The sequence below is a fragment of the Charadrius vociferus genome, unplaced genomic scaffold, assembly GCF_000708025.1.
Source record: "Charadrius vociferus isolate BGI_N301 unplaced genomic scaffold, ASM70802v2 scaffold202, whole genome shotgun sequence".
Lineage (NCBI taxonomy): Eukaryota > Metazoa > Chordata > Aves > Charadriiformes > Charadriidae > Charadrius > Charadrius vociferus.
Genome location: NW_009647242.1, coordinates 1,742,907 through 1,766,677, shown reverse-complemented (window position 1 = coordinate 1,766,677; position 23,771 = coordinate 1,742,907). Strand labels below are relative to the sequence as shown.

The following is a 23,771-nucleotide window of genomic DNA, read 5'->3' as shown; positions in this document are numbered from 1 at the left end:
TCCAGCTTGGCCAAGTGGTCTCTGACCTGGTCCTCCTCAACTGAGGGGAAATCTTCCTCTCTCCAGACCTTCCCCCTTGCCTCCAGGGTATGGGATTCATGAGGGACAGCTTTAGCAGTGAAGACCGAAGAAAAGAAGGCATTCAGTAACTCTGCCTTCTCTGTGTCTTCCACCACAAGAGCACCCATCTCATTCATCAGTGGGCCTACATTTTCCCTAGTCTTCCTTTTCCTATTGATATACTGAAAGAATCTCTTCTTATTGTCTTTAACTGCAGTGGCCAAGCTGAGTTCTGATTGAGCTTTGGCCCTTCTAATTTTCCCCCTACATAGCTTTGTTATATCTTGATAATCCTCATAAGATGCCAACCCCCTCTTCCAGAGAATGTAAACTTTCCTTTTGTTCTTGAGGTCCAGCCAAAGCTCTCTATTTAGCCAGGCTGGTCTTCTTCCCCGTCGGCTCATTTTTCAAGCCATGAGGATGGCCTTCTCCTGTGCTTCTAAGACTACTTGAGTCAGATGCAATGCATTACTAAAAATGAACATGTTCAAGTTCTAAGTATGCTGTCCTCACAGGTTCCCTCAGGAAGTTCTCTCTTATTATAATAAAACATTTCTCTTCCAAAAAGACATTTTAAAATTTACTTAAAAATTTCATTTCCAACAATGAGATTTGGCTCTTTTAAGACGATGAGGCTATCTGAGGCAAAATGCTTTTTGATACCGTAACAAAGAACATACTGAACAAAGAAAAACAGTAATTATACTTTTAATTGCGGTGCTATAATTAACACATCTTGTACAACAAACTTTAGAATTGTAGACAAAGAATACCAGATGAGGGCAAAACTTGGTGTTATATGCTGCTATTTGCACTTAATTAACAACTTCAAAAATTGCAGAAAAATGGTATCAGTTTCTAAAAACACACTTTTTCACAATTTAACCTTGACACGGGTAAAGCATGTATTATGAAGCTTTCTATTCAGTATTGAAGGATGCTTTGAAAAAAAGCAGACTGTAACATAATTTATCTTGAATGTAAGTAATGCATCAGTGTGTGTGGAAGCCAAGTGAAACCGAATCTCTTCATGTGTTCGTTTCAAAGTAAAGGCAAGTACCTTGCTCAGAATATCCTGTGGCTCAGCAGATGTACTGAAAATCATCAACATGGTTATATCCAATTGCTAGTCAGGCCTTCTGGAGTCGGAATACATGCAGTCATAAATATTAATGTGTGTGCTTTTTTAGACCTATCTTCAAATGTTCCATCAATTTTTCTTTAAATAAGGAAGAACATAAAGGAACACATTTTAATAGGCAAAGCAAAGCTCAGGCAACTATTAAGTAAAAAAGGGTATCCCAGCATCCTTTAGGGAATTTGACAGTCTGTGCTTCCCTAGACTCTGCGTATCATTGATATGCTAAAATGCAGTATACCAACAAAGATTTAGTTAGGAAATAAACCCCTGAAAAATAATAATGCTTAGAAAAAGCATCTCAAGTTAGAGGTGGCAAAGAGAGAAATTTGGCACACAATAACAAACATGACAGCTGATGCAAAATGTAAAGTCTGTGGCTAGCGGATTCAGCAGAATTTAAAAAGGCACCATGAAGACTTCCTGACCACAGAAATCTCATTCACATACTAAGCTTAGAGCAGAAGGAAGAGAGAAGGAAATTCTTGCAAATAAATATATTCTCCCAAGATGTATTATGGCACATGAACTGTACAGAATAGGAATGAGAACAGAATCTCGACGTAACAAAACCCTAGAATCTCAAAGTAATAAAAATGAATAAATCTTTTGGCAATTAAGTTTTGCTTTCATTACAATGATCTGCCACTTAACAAACGTAGTACAAAAATTAAGAGTTCTGTTAGGCTTTAGCCTTACAATAGTATTGAAAGGCTCTTAAATGGCAACATAAAAGAAATGCATAGCTTCATCGTAAAAGCAGCCCACCTATTAGCACACAAAATAGTGGCCTCAGGTTACATCACTTCAAACACTTTTTTATTCAATATGAATAAAATTCACCGTTGAAAGAAACTAGACAACCTGAGACTATACCACAGGATCTTCTATATTATCTTACACAGGATAGGCTATATTTGCCAAACACAAAAGATAAATAGCAGCACTCTAGTTGTTGAAACATCATTGCAGCATCAATTTTTATTTCCATATTACAGGTGGAGAACTGGCTTTTCCAAAAGAGTATTTTCATTTGAACAACAATGAAATGGGTAAATAAAAAGATCTCAGAGGAGCTCTTTCCTAGAACTTTAAAGGCAAATTCATTAATGGGAAATAAACCCACAAAACTTTTTATTTATGTCTGGATAATTTCAACATGTATATTGCTAAATATCTCCCAGTAGATCTTAAAAATTATAGACTTCAGATTCCAGAAATAATCCACTTTGGAGAATATTTTTTAATGACCCATTTGCTGTTGAGTCAGAACATCACTGCCATTTAGTGTGAAAATAATCTCTACTAGCTATAAAGGGGAATAACCTGATAGAAAAGCATGCATTTAATCTGAACCTTAATACTATAGAGAATGTCAAGTAAGAGCTGGAGACATTTGCAATACGCACAGCTTGAAGAGGAGGAGAAGAGAATGATGAAACTGAAGGGGAGGCTGGACAAGGTTAATTGACATAGATGTGTAACACCAGAGGAATACTCTCATTCTGCTGGTGCTGTGCAGCCCTGAAGACTACACCGAATATAAATTCATTTTATACATGTAGAAATCCAAATGACTTCTCTGGGAAATACACACCATATTCAAGGTGTGTTTTTCAAAGGCTTTTTCTTTCTTTTTCTTTCTTTCTTTTTTTCAGATGAACTTTTCTTCTTCATAGACTTGCACATGAGTTTAAGTGACCTGTTTTAATACTTTGATAGCTTAAAATTACAATTGGATGTAGACACACTAAAACAATTAGCATGGGTAATTTAAATTCAACAGGCACTATAATATGCCCTTACAAAATATATCTTTTCCTTGCTGTAACTAAAATAATAATAAACTTCTTACTACTTATATAATTGTTGTTATGGCTACACTAAGAAGCAGGAAAAAAAAAATCTGCCATGCACTCAGTAAAGCTGCTTATGTTTTGCAAGCCATGTAAGTACAAAGCCTAAATAGACATTTCTGCAAACAACTTTCTGCCTTCACAAACGTGTCTCACACTAAAATTAAACACGGCAAGAAAAACACCACAGCACATGTAACACCTGAGTATCGTTGCTGAAAGATACCTCATCTCGTTATACATGGTACATGAGTTTATACCACTGCAAAATTTCAAGGTCTCAGGCTGCCTTAAGTTTCACAGAGCACGTTGTACACTCACGAAGAGAACCTGGATGCTGCCACTGACCAACTCCACTCTAGAATGTGAGGATTTATTGTTTCAGACACATAATCATTTCTAGTGCTGCTACACAATGAGCTTCCAGAACTCAGGTAGCATCTTCACCATGTCCTGTCACTAACCCTGCTTTTCGGGTTAATCAATTCCCACAGGCCCTAGCTCAAGAGCAGGTGCACAATATATCCCACTGATCTCCTCAGAACAAGACTCTCACCAACCCAGCCTTTCAAAGGCATTTCATTTCATGTGTGGCTGGCTAGAAGGAAGGGGGACTGGAAGACAACTGGTTAATGTTCCAGCATTGCTTCCTCCAAGCTCAAGATTGCTGCATCCCTATGAGTAAGAAATCAACCAAAGGAAGCAGGAGACCTGCATGGATGAGCAAGGAGCTTCTGGAAAAACTCAAATGGAAGGAGGAACTTTACAGAATGTGGTAAAGGGGACTGGCCACTTGAGAGGAATAAAGGAACATTGTCAGAGTATGCAAAGATGCAGCAAGGAAGGCTAAGGCCCACTTGGAATTAAACCTGGCAAGGGATGTCAAGGAAAATAAGAAGGGCTTGTTCAAATACATCAGTAGCAAAAGAAGACTAGGGAAAATGTGGGCCTGCTGCTGAATGAAGTAGGTGCCCTGGTGACGGAGGATGCAGAGAAGGTGGAGTTACTGAGTGCTTTCTTTGCTGCAGTCTTTACTGCTGAGGCCGGTCCTCAGGAATCCCAGACCCTTGAAACAAGATAAAGAATCTGGAGAAAGGAAGACTCTCCCTTGATCACGAAGGATTGGGTTAGAGATCATTTAGGCAAACTCGACAGCCACAAATCCATGGACCCTGATGGGATGCACCCATGAGTTCTGAAGGAGCCTGCAGATGTTATTGTGAAGCCACTCTCCATCATATTTGAAAGGTCACAAAGAACAGGAGACATGCCTGAGGACTGCAGGAAAGCCAATGTCACACAAGTGTTTAAAAAGGGCAAGAAGGAGGACCTGGGAAACTACAGGTCCGTCAGCCTCACCTCCATCCCTGGAAAGGGATGGAACAGCTTATTCTGAATGTCATCTCTGAGCACGTAGAGGAAAAGAAGTTATTAGGAATGGTTAACATGGATTCACCAGGGGGAAATCATGCTTGACCAACCTGATAGCCTTCTATGATGGCATGACTGGCTGGGGAGATGAGGGGAGAGCAGTGAACCTTTTATACCTCGACTTCAGCATGGCTTTTCATACTGTCTCCCATAACATTCTCAGAGACAGGCTTAGGAAGTGTGGGCTAGATGAGTGGACAGTGAGGTGGATTGAGAACTGGCTGAATGGCTGAGCTCAGATGGTTGTGATCAGTGGCACAGAGTCCAGTTGGAGGCCTGTAACTAGTGGTGTTCCCTAGGGCTCAGTGCTGGGCCCAGTCTTGTTCAACATATTCATCAACAACCTAGATGAGGGGACAGATTGTACCCTCAGCAAGCTTGTTCATGACACAAAGCTGGGAGGAGTGGCTGACACACCAGAAGGCTGTGCCACCATTCAGTGAGACACGGACAGGCTGGAGTGTTGGGCAGAAAGGAACTTAATGAAGTTCAGCAAAGGCAAGTGTAGGGTCCTGCACCCAGGGAGGAATAACCCCATGCACCGGTACAGGGTAGGGACTGACCTGCTGGAAGGCAGCTCTTCAGAGAGGGACCTGGTAGTCCTGGTGGACAACAAGTTGACCATGAGCCAACAATGTGCCATTGTGGTCAAGAATGCCAATGGAATCCTGGGGTGCATTAAAAAGAGTGTGGCCAGCAGGACGAGGAAGTCATCCCCCCGCTTCTACTCTGTCCTGGTGAGGCCACATCTGGAATACTGTGTCCAGTTTTGGGCTTCCCAATTCAAGAAAGACAAGGAACTACTGGAGAGAGTCCACCAGAGGGCTACAAAGATATCAAGGGAATAGAGCACCTTTCTTATGAGGAAAGGCTGAGAGACCTGGGTCTGTTTAGCCTGGAGAAGACTGAGAGAGGATCCATCAATGCTTTTAAATATCTAACGGGCAGGTTTCCAGAGCATGGGGACGGACTCTTTCCAGTGGTGCCCAACATCAGGACAAGGGGCAACAGGCACAAACTGGAACACAGAAAATTCCATCTCAACATGAGGAAAAACTTCTTCATTTTCAGGGTGACAGAGCACTGGAACAGGCTGCCCAGAGAGGTTGTAGAGTCTCCTTTTCTGGAGGTATTCCAAACCTGCCTGGATGCTTTCCTGTGCAACGTGCTGTAGGTGAACCTGCTTTGGCAGGGGGGTTGGACTAGATGATCTCCAAAGGTCCCTCCCAACCCCTACCGTTTTGTGATCCTGTGATTCCTCCCCTCTAAGGTAAGGGGAAAAATGAAATAGTAAAATCTTAAGTAACAATACAATCATATTTGTACTTAATGAAAAATCATAGTATATGAAGTTACTGGTGAGCAAAGTGCATCGGTAGCTTCCGTGTTCTAATATGATAGTGTACATATTGAAAAGTGCTTTTCAAATCTGTATCATGTGAGAAGCACAGAACTGTGATCAATTGCTTGCATGCAATTATCACAAATATTTGATGTTATTAGCTGCTGCAACATTATGACTTGTATAATTACCTGCACCTGTTTTCTCATAATTAAATGGCTGTGTACATCATTAAATTTTCAATGAGGTCCAGACAGTATTTTTTTTTTCCTTTGTGCTGCTGAAATGCAGTTGATTAGAAATGTTGTGACTTCTAGATGAAAAATGCATTATTTCAGCTGGTGAGGGAAATAACTATATTGTTTTAACAATGAGAACAAAAAAGTACTGAGATCTTTAATTCAGCTCATGAAATTCATGAAAGCCTTTTAATTGCTTCTTCTCTGACTCCGAGTTTTGCAAACATATACAAGGGAATTAAGACTGTGTCTGATATGTTGGGAAATCTGATTGCTTCAAATACAAGAGGACTTAAATACAATACAAAATACAATCCATCTATTTTGCTTGTGTACTAACCTAGCTCTGCAGCCACATTTGCCACCTGACGTACTGCCACATGACTGTCCTTAGCTTGGGAGCAGAAGGCCAAAAGGTGTAGACATCCGGAGACACCTGAAGCCGCACTGCAAGCGGAAGTTCTAGGTGGCTATGCATTGTCTCCTGAATGTGCTGCTTTTGGCTGAACTAATTACTTTCATGGAAAAAAATGTTGTTTGCGCCCACATGCTAAGTGAAGAAACGTCACTCTCTACAAAATTTTAGACATTTTCCGGCATACTTCTGCTGCGTATCAGATTTTAAAATTACATAGAGCATTTCCTACAAAGCTTGATTGAGGTTAATGAAGTAATTTAAACCACATAAGTCTCTGGTAAAAGGAGGAAGACAAAGATGCTAAAAATGTATTGCTCTTAATCTGTGATGAAAATCCTGGTTTGGTCAGAACATGGGCCTGGTTTTTGACACCGATGAGGAAGAAGCTTTCTTTATCACTGTCCTGTACTTCAGAGTAATTTCAAATTCAACCCAAAGAACAAGTACTCTGTGAATGACGGGTTTGCCAAATAGCTTTCTGATGCAGCATTTAATGACCTCTGCCTCAAATCACTCAAATCAATGACTTTTTGGCCGCTCTTACTCTAGACACAGCTCGAGCTGCTAACAACATACTATCCGTCATCAATGCCTGCCAACAAATTAAGTGCTGTAAGAAGGGATGGAAAAATTGCCCATAAATCTAATTGAGACAAGAATTCCCTCTTTAATTTTAGCAAAAAGCCTTAAAATAATATGCCACGAAAATTATTCCCTGAGGAGCCATAACGTTTGCGCTCCTGAAGAGGAATGATGGAGTCCAACTCCAGCTCACTGGCATTTTAACTGTGACTATGACTATGATCTCGTCATATAGAAGAACTGTCTTAAAAGATAAACTTCTAACTCAGGAAATAACTGACTTCGGCCCTGAAATGGAGGCAGTCACATTACACACTTTAAAGCCTGTAGATGCAAGGAAAGGTTTTGATCCACTCTTTATTAGTTTCTAAAGGGCACGATGGATGAGAAGAAATCTAATGGGATAAGCATGAGACTGAAAGAAAAGCCCTGAAGACTGCAAGAAATTAAGAGGCTTTTTTTCCAGTAGATTAATTACTAAACAAGAAAAAGCTTATTTAGGAATATTCTGATTATTCTTTTTCCTCCTGATCTAGCAATGCAGTGAGTGCAGCTCCTAGAGGAGCATCTTCAGAGTCACTCTTTATTCACAGTCCTCACAGGCTTTTTACTGGTCACAGCTTTTCTCAAACTGGCTAAGTATTTTCACCCTCCAACAAAAAAAAAATAACCAGGCAAACAAGGACAAAAATTGTATTGCTATGTAATATAAGTCTGCTGAAACTGGAGCAGAAACGGCAGTGGTTTCATGGCAGGGAAGGTACAGTAGCGTAGTCTTCAGCACTGAGTTAATACCTAGGGAACCCTAAGCTCAAGCACAAGCTAACTTCATTTATATTACCATGGGGTCCCAAACTACTCAGATTAAAGTTTCCTAAGGTACATTTACATGTCTCAGGCATATCCCCAGGAAAGAAAATTTACATTCTGTGTGGTCTTTTCTCAACCAAGAGCCTCCACCAGAAGTAAGTGAATTTTTCTTTTTCAGTCCAATATTCCAGTTGAAAAATGCCAGTTCACCAGAAGGTAATGCAAAGGTAGCTGTCCTGAGTCCCCGATAAAATACTTCAATCATTATTTTCTGGATTTACAACATGAAGCATTTTCCCTCCCTCCTGTTGGAATTCTCCTACCTCATCTGAAGGAACCCCTCATGAACACTTCAGGGAACGAAAACAAACACACAAACAAAAGCCTGGTACTTCAAATTTAGCAGAGAAATCTGAAACAAGATTCTAATTCACTTAACCAGCAGGACAGTGTCTGGCACTATGGGTGGAAGATGGGAGGGAGACTGGGTTTCCAACATGCAATACTAAAACTTTGTAATCCTAAACATTTTTGTTGTCAAGAAATCCATTTCAAACCCAGCTTCAGTGTCTAGCTTATTAGCAGGAAACATGTAATCACAGCAAGGTAAATGATTTCGGTTAGAGGGCTTGCTTAGCACTGCGTGCAACTACACGGTGTTACACAGAAATACCCTCAGCAGTCACCTCTATCTTCCTGGTTGCTTTGAGAATACTCTGGCTTGATGAGAAGTGAATTCCCAGACCTTTCATATAGCCTCTGTCTGACTACTATGGAATGTTTGTTCCTCAAACATTAAAAAAGTCATAATTTATCATATCATCATTTTCCAGTCAAACGTCTTAACAAATCTTTAACAGCTATTGGTGTATTCTAACATAGCATCTCCTGCTCATTTCTATGAGTTGCAGCATGTTCTGCACTCAAACATCAGAGGGCTGCTGGAATGCATAAGAAAACAGGACCACTGTTATCCTCCTCTTGGTAAGTTACAGTTATAAATACTAAAGAAAGCTCATTGCTTCAAATGAAAATTTGAAAGTCAGCCATCTATGTTGCGCATTCCCTCATGAACCACACAGTTTATATTCAAAATACTTTGGTCTACAAAAGAAGAAGTAGTGTAAAATGGAAGTCATATGTAGAGAACATCTACAACAAAAGAATAAATAAGTCATTAGCATATTAACCCCACCATTTGGTCTGAAAGCTACTAGGCGTGTAGGCAAAATACATTCAAATATCTTATCTCGTTGCTTATTAAGCAAGCTAGGAACATTGTCCATCAATGATTCAGAATCACAGATTCTGATGCCGATTAATCTTTTACTTTCCTTTGCAAGAATACTGGATGCTCAATATTTGTAATAAACCCAGTATTTGTGCCAGGTGCTGATATCAGTAAGTCAGGCTAGAAGTTACAAAAATGACCGTAAGATTCCTGTAAGCTACCACAACAAGCAATATCTCAGATATAGCTGGTGGCATTATTTTGGTTGTTGAACAAATCTGTTAAGTGTGCTCCTTGCTAAGTCTTTAGGTATGTTTTTAAAGTAGCTAACCCCTTTAGCGCTTACACGGTAGCCATGGCAGCACAAAGCCAGCTGGGTCCGTACTCCGGTGGTTTGCTCGGGCTGACCTCCATGTTGCTCTGTATTAGCAGCAACTGATATTAGCTTACGCTGTTAATTGGAAACTGCCTTGAATGTGTCAACACGAGCTGGAGCTGCTTGCAAAAGAGGCATGTCCTTAATGCCTGCATCTATCACCTGGATGTGCAATAAAATGCTAAACATGCTTGTGTTCCAGGTCTAGAAAATTCTATGAAAAAAATGTAACTTGAACACAGTGAACAAAGTGCAACTCCCACACCTTGATAGTACTCTACATTATCTCTGGATAGCATTCAAATAAGGTAAAAAATGCAGCTATTTAAAGTAATCAGGGAGAAATTGCATTGAATAAGAGACATATTTAATTCTCTTCTATATGAATGTAAACAGAAGAAAAGCATCCCTGCTAACACAGAACACAAACACAATGCAGTGCTAAAATATACTTAATGATAAAATACTCGTCACAATGGAAAGTCAAAGCACTATAACTTTGCACGGTAAGAAATTGCAGTTGGCTTTAATTCAGACTTGCCAACTGATCACTTTGTCTGTCTTTTTAAAACAGATCACAACTCTTCTACACACAATTAAACAACAACATACATTTTTCACACAACTACTTTACATTCTGTAATATTAAATACTCCTCTAAATCAGTATCTTGGTTTATGGAGTATCTGCTAGTTATGCATGCCTGCTAACTAGATATCAAAAGGGCATTTTAAACAATAATTAATAAAGCATTATATGGATTTTCTGCAGACACTGCATAGATTAAGCAACACTAGACAATCAGGATGCAAATAACCATAGTAGGCCATTCAAAAAAGTACATATAGCCATGAAAATCATACATTATCACCTCAAATAGCACAAACAGAAACCTCATCCTAGCTTTGACCAGCACTGCATTAAACACAAAAATCTTCATTGCTGAGAACATCCTTTCAATGCACTGAATGGCAGCCTGTGAAGATTTGATTTATAATTGGTTTTGAACTATTCTAAAAATGAGTGAAAGGCTGATACCAGCAACTCATCACAAATGCAATGACATCCCTTCTGTGATATCAAACCAACCGCTGCATTGAAGAAAAATGATGCTACTGTCCTTTAGAAATCAGCTGGAACTGTGAAACACTGTGGAAAGATTTTACACAACTGAACACAGTATTTTGTAACAAAATACATGGACATGAACAGAAATGATACCCAGCAAATGATAAATAGAGCAGACTCTTGACAAAATTTGCATTTCTTACAGTAATCTGTAAAATTATAATTGTATCACTGTAGTGACAAGACCCACTGTAGCAGTAGGTAAACTAACACAATTGTACGCAAACATCTCAAAAATTATGTTTTGATTTGAAATTTACACACTTCTCCGTTTTGTTTGTTTGGTGTTTTTACTCATCCGAGTTTTCTCAACTCTTACCCTACGCGTTCCTCAGACTACCCCAGATCCTACCTAACTCACTGTTTCAGAGCTCTGACCCTGCATTCTCTTCTTTTCACTGCTGTCTGTGTGCCAGTTGTTCTCAATCGGTAAATTGGCATCCATACATACACATGCATGTGTCCATATAGATATTTACACACCTGTTAGTTATTTAGCTTGTACACCCCACACCTCCTTCCTCCCCCTTTAATGCAACCAACACCTCTGTTGCTCTTGGTTCTTCTTCCCTCATAGGACCCACTGCCAGGTGTCAGATGGCTTCGCTACTGCAGATTCACACATTTCGCCTGCATTGCTTCCTATAAACATCTCAGAATAAACCACAGTTTTCAGTTTTAATGTAAAGTACCAGAGTACTCTTGTGGGAACACCACAACATCAAAATGCTGACAGGCCACGATGAGTGGGATGGGACATGAGCATAAACGGGACCATGGAGTGAAAGTAGAGAAGGCATAAGCCAGAGAAAGAAACCAAGATCTGGGAGATCAACCAAAAATCAGATTAGAAATGCAGGAAGAAAAGCTCAAGACAACTGTTTATGTTTATTTGCATCATCACAGGACCTTGGAGCGCTAAACAAGAACTGCTGGGTAAACACAAAATAAAAAAATGGAACAAATGAATGAGATAAGGAAACAGTACTGATCAGAACAGTGCAAAGGGCTTAAGGCACAACTTTTTTTTTTTTTCCCTTTTTTTTTTTTTTTAATAGACACAATGACAAAATAAAGTTTTTAAAAAAGCAAGAAGGCCACATATGTGTTTAGAGGGAGCACCTTCCAATAGTGAAGCCACATGAAGGAAAGCACAAAGATGTCTCCCTGAAAATTTACCAACTAGATGAAGACTGTTATAACGGTGTAGGAGAAAGCAAAAATGGTATAATGACACTCATGCTAATATGAGATAACTAAGGAGGTAACAGACAAAGAATTGAGATAAGTAGCTCATATTTGATGCAGTATAAGGGGAAACCCTTCTGTACCAAAATAAATAAAAGGGCAAGCAGCTGGTTTGGAAAAGGATCTTTGCAACTAGATTCCAAATACAAAGAAACAGTTTGTAGACACCTGTGGGGCACAAATCTGCAAGAACTTGGCATAAATTATTATGTTCTAAATTTGCTGTTTTCTAAAACAAAGACAAAACTGAAGATGCCATCAATGTGACATAAGCAAGATCAGAGGAATGGTGCTACTGTCCCCACTGATCAAAAATGTCATTAGAAAGTATCTCATCCAAGTGATTAATTGGATTGGGAATGGCTTTACTGGTGGGTTGACCTTGGCTGGCTGCCAGACACCCACCCAGCCGCTCTCTCACTCTTTCTTCTCAACAGGAGAGGGGCTGAAAATGAGATGAAAAATCTCATGGGTCAAGATACAGACAGGGCTATCACTCACCAATTACTGTCATGGGCAAATGAGACTTGACTTGGAGAAAAATATTTTGTTTTATTGCTAATTAAAAATAGAGTAGGATAATGAGAAACAAAGGCAAAACTAAAAACACCTTCCCCCCACCCCACCCCTTCTTCCCAGGTTCAACTTCACTCCTTCACTCCCAACTCTTCTACCTCCTCCCCCGCAAGCAGCACAGGGGGATGGGGAAAAGGGGTTATGATCAGTCCATAACACTTCAGCTCTGCTCCTTCCTCCTCATACTTTTCCCCTGCTCCAGTGTGGGGTCCCTCCCATGGGAGACAGTCCTTCACAAACTGCTCCAATGTGAGTCCCTCCCACGTGGGTTCTTCAGGAACTGCTCCAGCGTGAGTCCTTTCCATGGGGTACAGTCCTTCAGGAATGTACTGCTCTGGTGTGGGTACCCAAGAGGCCACAGATCCTGCCAGAAAACCTGCTCCTGCGTGAGCTCCTCTCCATGGGCTGCAGCTCCTGCCGGGAGCCTCCTCCAGTGAGGGCTCTCCACAGGCTGCAGCTTCCTTCAGGGCATGTCCACCTGCTGCGGTATGGGGTCCTCCATTGGCTGAAGCATGGGTATCTGCTCTGCCATGGTCCTCCAGGGACTGCAGGGGACAATTTACTTCACCATGGTCTTCACAGGCTGCAGGGGAATCTCTGCTCCAGTACCTGGAGCATGTCCTCCCCCTCCTTCTTCACTGACCTTGGTGCTCTCATTTTTCTCACTCTTCTCTCTCACAGCTGCTGCCCAGAGTTTTTTATGCTTTCTTAAACTTGCTATCCCAGAGATGCCACCACCATTGCTAAGGGAGCTCAATGGTGCCCTGTGGTGGGTCCGCTGGAGCCAGCTGGAACTGGATGTGTTCAACATGGGGCAGCCCCAGGTCTCTTCTCACAGAGGCCACTCCTGCAGCCGTCCCTCCCTGCTGCCAACACCTTGCCAAGAGAGTAATCTACTGCTTGGGCATATTTTTTCTGAAGACATCTTTATTGGACTACAGCTAGAGGGTTTACACTTAGCTGTAATTGTGAATGTGTATTATATAAACACATCAGTATCAAACCGCTGTAACAGTTTTATAGGACAATGCAAGATGGCATTAATAATGACTAAGTGTTCGTGTAATTATAGTTTTGAACACTATTATAAACATACATCCTTGGAACAGAAAGACAAGGAGAAGGAGGCTAAGAAAAGGGAAGAGTCACTCTTCCTACAGCATTTACTCCATCTGACTCACAGGATACTTGAAACAGAAGAGCAGTGGATTAACCACTCTCATTTAATCCATACAAATATATAAAAAAAATATACACGTCATTGCTTTTTGGGTCTGTTTAAGACAATTTCAGATTAGTACCAACTCACTAAAGGTCACGCTTACACTTATCAAGAGAATTAGAGTGCTAGCACCCTACTTACTTTAGCAGCAATAACTTCATATCTCTCTACTACAGTAACAATCCAACAAGGATTAAAGTCCACTGTAAGAAACACTTCTAGAAACTTTTCATTTTTATCTTTGATATAACTTACCAATTTTCATCTAAAACTAGATCTCAAAGAACTATTCATGTTCACTAACATGAAAATATGTAGTGTGTACATTAATGCGTGCACACATATGCATGAATGTTATATGACATTTCTTTTGTCCCACTGAAATAACATATCAAGCCAAAATATTTATCTATCTGAAGTATAGCTATGCTCTCAAGAGTCTCATGTGGATTAAAATAAATCAAATGCCATAACTAGTGTGCTTCCCCCTGACTGCCACCAAATTATACAAAATATTATATATTGACATCAACTCACTCACTGGAGCATATTGCCTGAAATTAGGAATGTTATGTGCATTAATTTCTTCTACTGACAAGGGACTACTGAACTGAGAGCTCTTGTTTCAGTCTGGTATTACAACATTGTTGCATAAAGCATTTTGCTTTCAAGCCAAGAATTCCCCACAAACCATTAATCTAAAATGTTCTATTCATTATCATCTCAAGTTATTTTTGCTAAAATATGTAGCTCAGAAACTGCTGACAAACTACTTGAAATCATTTTTTAAGTGTATCACATAACCCTCTGGCTAAGGCTAACTGAAAACTAATTAAAATCATTAAGATGATGATTCGAACAAGAACAGGAAAAAATGTCTAGATGAAATTATGAGGAAGAATTAGATACCACTTGACTGAATCGTGCCCTTAGACACGCTGCTTCTCATTTTCAAAAAATGAGCATTTCTTTCCCTCTCAAAGGGGTTTTTGACCTTTTAAGGCACCAGTATCCACAACCCTCCTCAGACTAACTCGTTCATCTTCTGACCCAGGACTCCCAAAGCATATTTCACTTCCTTTACGGGCAGGAATAAAACTCCCTAAACTCTAAATATAATTTATTACCAAACTTAATATCTTTTTACTTGATCATCAGAACATTACTTTAGTCTTCTCATAAAAAGGCAGGAAGACAAATAAGAAACAAGTCGTATGACATCTGATAAATAAAATTACATACATATCATTTTCCCTCCATAAAAATACACCAGTTCCTAGTCTGGACTCCTGCCCCCGGGAAAACAAAACAAACCAAAAAATCTTCAAGCCTATGGTCATCACAGAAAAGAATAGAGATTTGAACCTTCTATCTGCCAAGAAGACTGAACAACATATACGGACAATTGCTTTCACAAAATCCAAGTGGGAAGAGCAATGAATGAAATTTGGAATAGAAAGACAATTTCCAGTGGCGTGATTGAGAAAAAGAACGTATAGGTTGTACTGCAAGCCAAGATGACTGATAAGCGACGTGGGTTAGCTCCAACTTGAGAAACAGTATTAAGCACTAATGAAATAGTCCAGAAAATTTTTAGCAGCGTGTGCCAACACCACTGGACAAGAGCCAGTTCAAAAAGGAATTTGCAAGAACCTCCTTTATCTGGGATGATGAACTCAATCTAGCATGACGATCCAAGTGCTGGGACTCAGGCAAATGGAACATTCATCTTGAAGCTGGGAGTCCTGCCTTTGCCAGAGGAAACCAAGTGCTGAAGGAAAAGGCGCTGCAGTTCAACCATCAACCTCAGATATGATGTTGTCCACAAGACATGGCAACACTTATAAATCTATTGTGAAGTCCACTGAGAGCATTTTTACAAGTGAGTGATATCTAGGGCTGATTAGTGCATATCATACATTAGTGCATTTATTAGTCCACTAATGATGAGTGCATATGTTCAGGTTTTGTTTATATAGTCACTTCTGAAGATTCACACTGTCCTAACTCCCTTACCCAAAAATAAGGGAGGAACACTTCTTGAGAAAGACAACTATTAAAGAGATTTTACACAAATGCTAAAGTACGTCACGGGTGCTTTAAAGAACTAACTGAAATTGATGTGAAACACCAGGACATTCATCTGCAATGCTTTTAAGTGTTCTGTATATATTTATACTAAATTATGAGGCTAATGCAGAAGTCCCATGATGCTACAACCACTGATTTTATGAAGTGGTCTTTTTGTTTTGGCTACTTTTAGGTGACAATAGTCACAGGAGCCTCAGTCTTTAAAAGCCAAAGATGATGCTAAGCTGGGCTGCAGGCAATCATCCCCCAGGAGATGAAGATCAGTACATGGGGAGAACCCTTAATGTGCCTTGAGAAAAACATGAAACAAGAATAATTGATAAATTTTAGGCTGGTGAATAGTTTAAAACCAATGGTCAGATTTTTACATATTTGCATGGGTGGGTGAAGTGGTAAAAGAATATTACCAGAGTAAGTTTATAGTTCAATAGAATGCAAGGGTTGCTGCTATGGAATTAGGTCTAACTGCATGCAGTGCACAAAGTACATCAAATAATAGTATCACACCTGTCTTGTAAACACCACAAGCGTAATATCACTGAGGCCCTTTGTTTTGGAATACTTCTCCTCTCCTTTTTTTCTCATCTCTTTTTCACACTCCGTTTCTTTTCAGAACAGATTTTGATTAATATCTCTTTCAATTAAAATGCCTAAGGTCATCTTTGTTTTATCTCTTACTATTCCCTCTTCCTTTGAGTCTTCCTGAGTAGTCCCGTCTGCCTGTTTCTACTACTACTTCATTGTCTTGCCATCATTCCGTTTTCTTTCTGCCTTCCCTGATGACACCAAGTTTCTATTTCTACATTCTAACCTTTATGTTTCCCACAAAAGAAAACCTTTGATTTGCAAAATACCCCTCACAAAAATCACTTCAAAGATCTGAGTATTGCAATTAACAAACAGATTTAAACAAAGTAACATTCTAACGATAATACTGTCAAGAAATGCTGAATAAACACATAAGTTAATGTCAAAGAGAAACAAAGCAAAATAAAAGACCAACCAGATGGCATCCCTTGACCTGAGGAGGGCTTTATCGGTGCGTTCACCTGATCCCAGTTAAGATCATCATCATCTGACTGACTATAGCCACAGGAGCTGAGAGGCTCATCGAAAGTACAGCATCCTGTAAAACAAACACAAAGACAAAAATTAAACAAGGCATGCAAATAACAGATTCTGAATCTCTAATCCTAACAACTGCAACGTGATTCAATGCAGGCTGTGCAATTTTTACATGTCTTTTAATACAAATCATCACTTTCTGAGAGGGCATAAAACCTTCTTGTCTTGAAAAAAAGAACAACCCATGGGTAAAAGAGCAGATTTAGAACTGCAGACGAATTTTCTCTTATGACACAATCATCAGGTATCGAAAACAAACCAGCAAAATAAAAAGCAGTAAAACTCAGAACTTTGTGAGACTGAATGATTAGCATTCTTCAGGAAAAACAGACTGTTCCATGCCTGAGAACCCACATTTTAGAAGAAAACTGTAAGTGTGGGAACATCAGCTCCCATTCCTGTAACTCTGTTTCCAAGTAAGGGAAGGTCTAGATGTTCCCAGGTGTGCTGCGCTGCAAACAGGTACCAGCCTGGGTGTTTGTGGCATCAGTGCCTCTGGTACAATGCAGCACATCTATCTCAAATTGCCAATCTACACGTAGCCTCAAAGACTCTGAAAGAAAACAGTATTATTTCCTCTTTTTCCCCACTCTCTTTTAAGTAATTTAGAAAAGAAGAACATTTTATAAAAACTCACACTATTCTAAGCTGGGGCAGGGAAAAATCTAACGTCATGAATTTAGAAGAACAGAGTCTAACATTATCCACAAGAAAATGGAAAAGCTTTGCTTTTTCCCTTTGGTACAGTGAAAACTTTTCCTTTTTTTTTTTTTTTTTACATCATTCTCTTCTAACAGGAGACTAACACAGGGTTACAAAATTCTATTTTCTTTGATGTTTGATGTTTCACTCCAGTGAAGAATGACATCCTTCCTATTCGGGAAAACAAATATAACCCTAGTCACAGATATTTCAGTCCATATTAAAGTAAATTCTGCAGCTGTTCAAACAAAACTAAGCTTTAGGGCTATTCATCATCTTTGCTGTCTGTCCATAGGCACAGCAGGCTTAGCCTTGCCAAGCTGTATTAAAATAGGGAATAGACAAAATCTAGCTTCAAAAAATACTTTAAAAAATGTAAATTTTCCTAAAACATAAATGGCATTACAGAATAACTTGTCAAAAAGAAGGATAACAGAAGACAAAATTTCATTATACCTGACAAGCTTCACCTAACTAAAGTCCAGCCTTCCTAATAGCTAGTCCCAGTTTATATTTGAGATTCCCAACAAGCACTTTGCAAGCATATAATCTTCAAAAGAAATTAACTTTATATGCAATCACCAAATAATTTCATTTTTTGTTCTCTTACAGTCCCATTGGTCTTTACGTACATATCATGTTTGCCCTGCCCTCGGATACATGTCACCCTATACTGTTCTCTCTTCTAAAATATCTTTTTATAGGAAGTCTTCATTAGCTTTAGGTATATATAGGGAAATTGGCACCTCTGGACATTGCATCTTTCTGTTCAGTTTTAAATGCATAAGATTCAATTAGATAATCCAGGGGGAATAGAAAACCCATTAAGAAACTTGCAACTCCGAACTCTAATATTTCATCTCACTGATAAAAACACATACAAATGATCTCTCTCCTAAAGTTAAACAAATTCAGAAATACAAGAGATTTGTATAAAGAATATCAAATAACATCTGCAACATTTCCAGCAGAAAGACTTCAAAAATTAGGCAGCCATTTACACATTTGTTCTAGTGCTTGCATAAATATTACTTCACACTTCATAAAATACGGCAGAAGCTGTTTCAGACACAAAAGCAAAACATCAACTTTCACAGATCTATTTGTGCTTTTTTATAAAAAAATAAATAAAAAAGACACAGGTGAAGGAAAAGGTAGTTTCCTTGCAAAGGTACTGCAAATGATACTAGGAAATAAATTTAAACATCGAGTTATGCAGTGTGCAATGTAGTCAAGCTTGGCAAAAAATATACACCCACATAAAACCTGCCATAAATAATAAATTACAATTCAAACACAAGACTAATGAATGTACAGAATAGCTCCCGTACCTCATTACATCATACATATCTGTAGCAATAGAGAGACACAGAAAAGTTTAAGGTGTTTTCTTGCTCAAATGCAGAAGCACAGCCAAGTGCTGCAAAACGTCCAACACAAAAAACGGGAAGAGTTTGTGATTCCAGATGGTTAGTAAAGGCTTCTCCCCTTCTCACTACTTAGGAATATGTCAATAACGTGGATAAATAGAATGATAGTTGTACTTGTCTGGATCATTTGTCTGTCAACACAGGACCGTTGCTCACTGCTTGTTTTTCTTCATTTCTCTTGCAAGTCTGCAGCTAAATCACTCTGTCAGAATTTCTTTTTGTCTTTTTAATTTGTCTTTGCCATTTACATCCTACAAACCTTTGTGAATTTACTATCTTATAACTTCCTCAGTATGGGTACCGAATCTTCACATCTGCTATAGGAAGACTTTAAAAGGAACTTCTGAAGTCCTTCCATTCCTAAATTACTTCCACCCACAACTAATAACCAAACTGCAGCAAGTATTACTACGAGTAATCAAACTGTACAGCCACCTATTCAGAGAATTGCCCAGCATACATAAGACCTTTAACAGCACAGATGCCAAGCCATGTTTCGTTCTACAACCAGATACTAAAGATAAGATGAATACTAATGAAGGCTTTGCACAGCCATGACTTTTTCAAAGTCTTTTTAGATAAAAATAGCATTACATGGCTTATATAGGTGTTGGGAGTATAGGTAAGTTTATAGACTGAACTAAAAATAACACAGAACATCTTACTGGTGGGGGGGGACAGGGGACGGGGATGGGAGAGGACAAAAAACCAACTTAGCCAAATTACCCAAGTAACAATTACTGTAAATCAAGAGTCATTGACAGTCCTAATGGCTTATGCCTACTCCTCAGAGTTCTGACCCTCACATTTGACTGCATTACAAATAAGAAGTTCTTTAGAAACGAGTCATGATATTTGACAAAACCCTACATTTGCATCTACTCGAGCCCTCCTGCTTTCTTCTGCAGCGCTTCACCTATTTTCTAGTCATGATGCTCTTACTGTACAAGGTTTCCACTTCATAAAAAGTTATATCAGCAAGGGCTAGTAAAACGTGAAAAATTATCAGTGGTTTTTAATGTTTCCCATCCTTGCGCTGTTTAGAAACACGAGCCACTGCCAAGACAGGCAGTTGTTTAAAATCAGCTAGCACACCTGAGAAATTCCACCCATTTCTCCTATTAGAATTTATAATAACAATCAAAATACTTGTTGTCTGCTATATAGTTTAATCAGGCAAAGCAATTTCCCTGCCTGTTACACTAGCATTACAGTTTGGATAGCCGAACTGTATTTTAAAGGATGAATTCTGTGCTGACTGAAATATTTATAAGTAAAACAGGAAATACATATTCCATTAAGATTTTTTGGCTTATGCTACATTTTATAGATATTTTTTGGATTTCTAAGAGGAATTGAATTGACAAATGCACAAGATGCAACACAGTCTATTACAGCCTACAGTTCTTTCAACTGCAATTATCCATTTAACCATTATGAATCCAGTTCTATATAACCTTACCACTGTCCAAATGTAGTCCTTTTTGCATGTTTCTATTTTTGCTTGGTTAAATTACTTCAGATCTTGAAAAATGTATGAGCTTAGACAAGGAATATAATTTAAAACGAAAGCAACTAACTAAAGTAAATGGGATAAAGAATACACTATATTTTTCCTAATGTGAATAAACTTTTATTCAAAGTATTCTGTGTGTTAGACTATAACTATGACATCTATTATGAAGTATTCTCCAAGAATACCTTATAAAAAATTAGGATAATAAAAGACAACATTGGTTACATGACAAAAACTAACATAGAAAATTTCAAGTTACACTGAGCATTGCTTTATTTTTGCTGGTCTTATATACTGCAAAATCTCAGAACAATACGTACTTTCTATCAAAAATTTGCTGCCAAATGTAAAAGTGCTGAAACTTGTAATGCTTATGAGTATCAATGCTAGCACTGGCAGGGAACATATGTGCATAGTAGAACTGATATTGCGATAAAATACATCTTTTTCTTTACAGCAAAACCCTGTAGTTTCTTGTATGCCATAGTACCATGAATTCTGTTGCAGAATATGTGAACCCAGAAGATGAGTTTACCGAATCCCACATTTAATTAGCATTCTTCTTTATTATGTTTAAAAAGCATTCTAAATTCTGTTGTCTCTGTATTTTTAGTTTCATACTAGAAATGTGTTTCTCTTGATTAACTCTAAATGCAATATAGTTATTTTTTCAAACAGAAATAAGTGTTTTGATAACTGATCCGAAGGCTAGGTGTCTAGATCACGTGCGATATCAGGGGCCTTTGATAACGCAGTGAAAGATTAATCTCCTGTTAGGCAATGGCTCTCTTCTTTTTGTCTATAAAAAAAAAAGGAGCTTCTGCCCAAACCAAGAATATACTGATATTCAGACTGCCGCATTCTGTCCTCACGAACATCTCTACATCCAACAGCAATGGACCAAGCACGTCACCAGCACAACATACCAAGACAAATTAAAAAAAGTGAAATAACTGAAAACTGACAAACTGCTGTTAAGCTTGACTAGACTATGAATGACTCAACTTTCACCACCACAGGTCAGTGCTCAGGACAATGAGGCAGCATTACCATGCAGCCTTGTCCTTCCTTTTACATTTTTAAAGTTTTAGATTTTGGGGCAATCATCCTATCTAGATACCCTCATGGCAACTAGAAAATTATCTGAGAAACACAGCATTAGGAAAACAGGACCCTAAGCCCCTAAACTGACAAACCATCAAATTAGAGAATAACTAACTACTCCTTTGGGGGGAGGTAAGAAGCCAAAGTGGAAAATAAAAAGCCATTCTCAATTATAAACTGGCTAACAGAGAAAGCAATAGTGTGACTCAATGGTCATTTTTTAATGTAAAAAAATTAAAGTGCTGTCTCTAAACCTGTACAACAGGTCTGATCTGCTATATACCTTCTATTAAATACAAGGTGATGACAAAAATTGTCTGCTACAAAACCATTCACCTCTCTGAAATCAGTAAACGGTTGAGCCAATAAAGCTTCAAGCAAACTCACTACAGCAACATAAACTGACAGTTTAAAGCACATATCAGAAACTGGACATAATGGCCTGCCTGGATTCTGCTTTGCGTGTAGATTCTCAGAAAAAAAAGGCTCTACCTGCCCTTCCAAAGGTGTTACAGCATTACATGTTAGAGGGACTCTCCAGACATGCTAGTTCAGAGATAGCTAGCAAAAGAAACTCTTCTTTCTCTGTGTGCTTCCAAAGTGCAGGCAGAGCTGCCACGTATCTGCAGTAACATACACACACCAAAAATTCTTACCCAGGCTTTACAAGTGAGCGTTCAACAGTGGGTAGTCTGTTTTAAAATAGAACATTTATTTTCTTTCAAAATATACCAAGTTTTTGATTTATACTAGAGGCGAGTGTTCAGAGCTGTAAAATAATACTTTAATCTAGATTACTGGTCAGGGAGCCTGAAAAAACATGTGCTGCATGAAGTCGATCTAATTTAAAGAGTATCTACATTTTGTCAAGTCTGCATATGCGCGGGGGCGAGGTAGAAGAGCAAGAGGAAACAGATTTTACAATTAAAGAACTTCTCCGGTTACGGCTGTGCTCAGAAAGGGTTGTGGAAAAGGTAGAGGATGGAAGAATTATCTGGAAAAATCTCATGAGCCGAGCAAAGATGATGAGGTAAAAGGATGTATTTTGCAACTAAAAGACCAGATATTAATTCTGGCTGTAAGGGACAATAACAGATAGAAAATGATACAAAATTGTGCTAAGATATGTGGAAAAGGTTGTAGGAGAATGCTAGAGAGTTCCAAATTCACAGACCCAATTCCAGCAGTATCACAGGTGATGACAGTATACAGAAAAAAATCATTTTGGATAAAAATTTAAAGCTGTTATTTATGAGACTTCAAAAGCTCACCGTGTGTTCATAAAACATTCTCTCTGTTTTTCCTCCACTTACCTGACAGAAACTGAATCAACACAAATGTCTCCAAAAACGTTTCAGTTTTGGTGACACGGGACACTGTAGCAAAGTTGCGTTTTATGGAAGACATATCTGTCAGTGCTAATTTTCCCTGGAAACCTGCTCACCTTTAGGCAAACAAAATGTTTTCTAAAGAATTACATTTGCCTAATAGATACTGAGAATAAGTCAAAATTTGGGTTCTTGGACTGTAGTGAAAAGCCCCGAAAAAAAGGACAGTTCCCTCTCAAAATGTGCATTTAAATTCCTTTTAAATACCAAGACACAGGAACAGACAGCACTCACCAAGGATAAAAGAGAAGACATTGAAGAAGGGCTCTTAAAATAAGTATCACCCATCCCATGTAAGCAAATAATATCCATGCATTTGTGTCATTTTTTCATCAGTGAATATTTATGAGGCCCATGGGAAAACGGGTGCACATTAATATTCTGTGAGCGAACTTATTTCTGGCATTTTTTAATGCCGGGATATTTGATTTGGCAATACTAGTGATAGCTTTCTTAATGTATGGGATGGAATATATGGGCAAGTGCACAACTATGCTTACACACACAAATTATATCCCTGCTGCAGCTGTCATTAATTAGAACACGGCTACCAAAAGAAATATCCGAGTATTTGATCCAATAAAGAAAGCGTAGGATTATGTAGAAACTTATTTAGGAAACCCTATTTTGAAAGGTATTATTAAAAGAAGTATACTTGCAAAAATAATTTGGATTTTATGCTTTAGTAATAGGGAAGGATATCATGCTGGGTGTTAAAACAACTAGCTGGTCTTCCAGTCCAACACAAGTTAACACTA

The 23,771-nt window shown here is 38.7% G+C and overlaps 1 protein-coding gene across 1 annotated transcript in view; it reads right to left on the bottom strand.

Annotated features, from left to right (window-relative positions):
- Window positions 1-23,032, bottom strand: part of PTPRM (protein tyrosine phosphatase, receptor type, M) — a 379,063-nt gene extending 356,031 nt beyond the window's left edge. The window contains exons 1-2 of the mRNA XM_009879983.1: window positions 22,939-23,032; window positions 16,752-16,874 (exon numbers count right to left, since the gene is read on the bottom strand). Of these exons, the coding sequence (XP_009878285.1) occupies window positions 16,752-16,874; window positions 22,939-23,032 (217 nt within the window). The remainder of the gene's footprint in view (window positions 1-16,751; window positions 16,875-22,938) is intronic.
- Between the last annotated feature and the right edge of the window lie 739 nt (window positions 23,033-23,771).